The sequence below is a fragment of the Penaeus japonicus genome, unplaced genomic scaffold (genome assembly GCF_977035675.1).
Source record: "Penaeus japonicus unplaced genomic scaffold, GWHDUDI00000001_assembly GWHDUDI00000003, whole genome shotgun sequence".
NCBI lineage: Eukaryota > Metazoa > Arthropoda > Malacostraca > Decapoda > Penaeidae > Penaeus > Penaeus japonicus.
This window is the reverse complement of record NW_028234405.1, coordinates 45,119,173-45,121,672: the sequence shown is the minus strand read 5'-3', so window position 1 is coordinate 45,121,672 and position 2,500 is coordinate 45,119,173. Positions and strand designations below refer to the sequence as shown.

General features: G+C 35.5%; 1 protein-coding gene across 2 annotated transcripts in view; it reads left to right on the top strand.

Annotated features, from left to right (window-relative positions):
• The window catches only part of LOC122249615 (arylsulfatase B-like), an 86,822-nt gene that overhangs the window by 77,328 nt on the left and 6,994 nt on the right, over positions 1 to 2,500 (top strand). For both annotated transcript variants that reach the window (XM_043010639.2, XM_043010638.2), the window contains exon 9: positions 2,019 to 2,116. In XM_043010639.2, coding sequence (XP_042866573.2) covers positions 2,019 to 2,116 — 98 coding nt within the window. The remainder of the gene's footprint in view (positions 1 to 2,018; positions 2,117 to 2,500) is intronic.

Sequence of the window (2,500 nt, the reverse complement as noted above, 5' to 3'; positions counted from 1 at the left end):
TTAGATTAAATCAAACTAAATTTGATAGCTTACTTTAAAGGAAAGAAAAAAAAGAAAGAAAGAAAGAAAAAAAAGAGAAAAGCTTGAAAGGCCAAAACTGACGATTTCAAGATAATTTGGGTCGAGTTATGCGGCTGGCCATTGAGCCTAGGAGAGTAGGATGACTGGCAGGATGGAGAAGGGAAAAAAAACAAGGCGTCCAGAAATCTAAGATAAATAAAAATAAATAGAAGAGACGGAGCACCTAAAAGGCATGCCAAACTGGAAGTCCTTTCGGATGGGATAAGATACACGGATTTTGGATCGGAAATGTAAAGATTTTGAACAGCAGAACCGCAAGCCAATGGCAAAATTCTTTTCAGTGTGGAAAAATTCTAATTTCATAGATTGTGCCGGTAAACAACGGTTGTATCCAAAATTCAGGTACTTCTATATCTGTAATGATCCCGGTGACGTATGTCATATGAATCTGTTTGGAAAACTGTAATTTCTGAATTATTTTATAGTTCAAACAGTCGGAATCTTTGGTGAAGAATTTCAGATAAGGTTTCGAATAGATAAACCAGTTTTGAGAATGGGGACACAAATCATGGGGAAAAGTTGACAACACCAAACCGATGCATTGACATATGAAACAACAGTTTCGAAATATTTCTAAATCTTATCTTCAGACCTTGAGTTGAATTTCATGAAGGTTTGGAAATTGTTGGCTCAACAATCGGTAAACAGAAAGTGTTGTTGTAGGAAATTTACCACAATGGCCCTGAAAAGAGGGTGCATTACATCAGGATTGATACATAACATAATTTCTGCCTTAAATGCTTTTGCACTGTTACATTAAATTACAGTGTTAGTGCTGTCAATAGGAGAATACTAAAGACATTACGCACGAAAATTCAAAAGGAAGTCATCAGTAGCACACTATTAGTATTCCATCCGTGAAGAGGGTTTCCACCTTAGGTTGAGAGGGAAGAGTACCCTTGAGTGTAGAAGATTAAGCGAACGGGAAAAAAAGGAGACTTTCGACATTCCTTTGTTCCTGGAAAGCTTAAAGAAGCAGAAATACGTCACAACCTACAATGGAAAGAGAACCAAAAGACTCAACAGTGACAGAAGGTTCAAAGGAAAGTAGTCAGAGGAGGAGAAGGACTTTACAAATTAAAGAGAGAGAGAAAGTCCATATATATTCATATAAATAATGTCAATCAGTAGGCAGAAATGCGGTGAAGGTTCAAAGGAAAATAGTCAGAGGAGGAGAAGGACTTTACAAATTAAAGAGTGAGAGCGAGAGTCCATATATTCACATACATAAGGTCAATCAGTAGGCAGAAATGCGGTGAAGATCAACATGTACAGTGAAAAGGGAACATCATGAAGTATGCTGTCGTAGGAATAAAAGAGAAGACATGACGGTGGTTGGTGCGTCGTGGATAAAAGTTTACACAATGCATATAGGATATTGGGTTTAGAAAAAAAAAGAAAAAAAAAAAAACTATATGCAATAGCAATAGGATAAATTTATTATGTGAAGGTCATTTAGGACGCCAGTATTCAGTCTAATCGGCATTGCTATAAAAAAGATTTAAGGATAGAATTAAGAAAATGAAAACGATAATCAGAGTTGTAAGAACATAAAAAGCTAACCATTAGCAACTGGGAAAATGACAGAGCTTCTAGTTATCTTGTAAACGAGCACGTTATGTAAAGGAACACTAAAACAAAAGAATTCAGGAGAAATTACCTTATCGTGAGATCTCAAACCTGTCTAAAAACCTGCATATTGTAAAAAAAATATGATGATAGCTTTAACAAAAATTAGAATTACGAACTTAATATCAATACTGGGAATGTATTTACAGTTGTAGTGATGCTGATCATTACAACACAAACAACAATCCATGTTATCACCACTTCAAGTACGAAGTATCAACCAGTTCTTATGAACATGACAATAACTCCCTCCGCCCATTTCATCTTGATCATCATAATCAATCTAACTTTTTAATGCTTCTTTGCAGGTATGCTGAGTGCCTTGGACGATGTGGTAGGCCATGTCGTGACGGAGCTGAAGAAGTCAGGCCTTTACCATAACTCAATCATCGTCTTTACCACTGACGTAAGTCGTCCTTGAGGTCGATAATTCTGTTTTACATTCTTTTTGGGGTGGGTTTGGAAGTTATTTTATCGATGATTTGATTTTTTAAAATGGAAGGGAGGTCTAGGTAACGCGTCTGAACGAATTAACAAACGCATTTAATTTGTTTAATATAGTTACTAATATTTTCATCATCTACTGACTCGAATTTCATAATGTACGGGATAATATCTCTTTTTCTTTATTTACTTTCTCTCCTTCAATTCCAATGGAAAATGCTAATGGTAGATAGGAATATATAACTGATTCCCTTTCGCCTTCCAACTTAATTTATATAAAAAAAATCTTATTCTGTTTCCATAAGCAAGCATCGCATTTCTTATCTTTTGTCCGTTCCACTTTAGT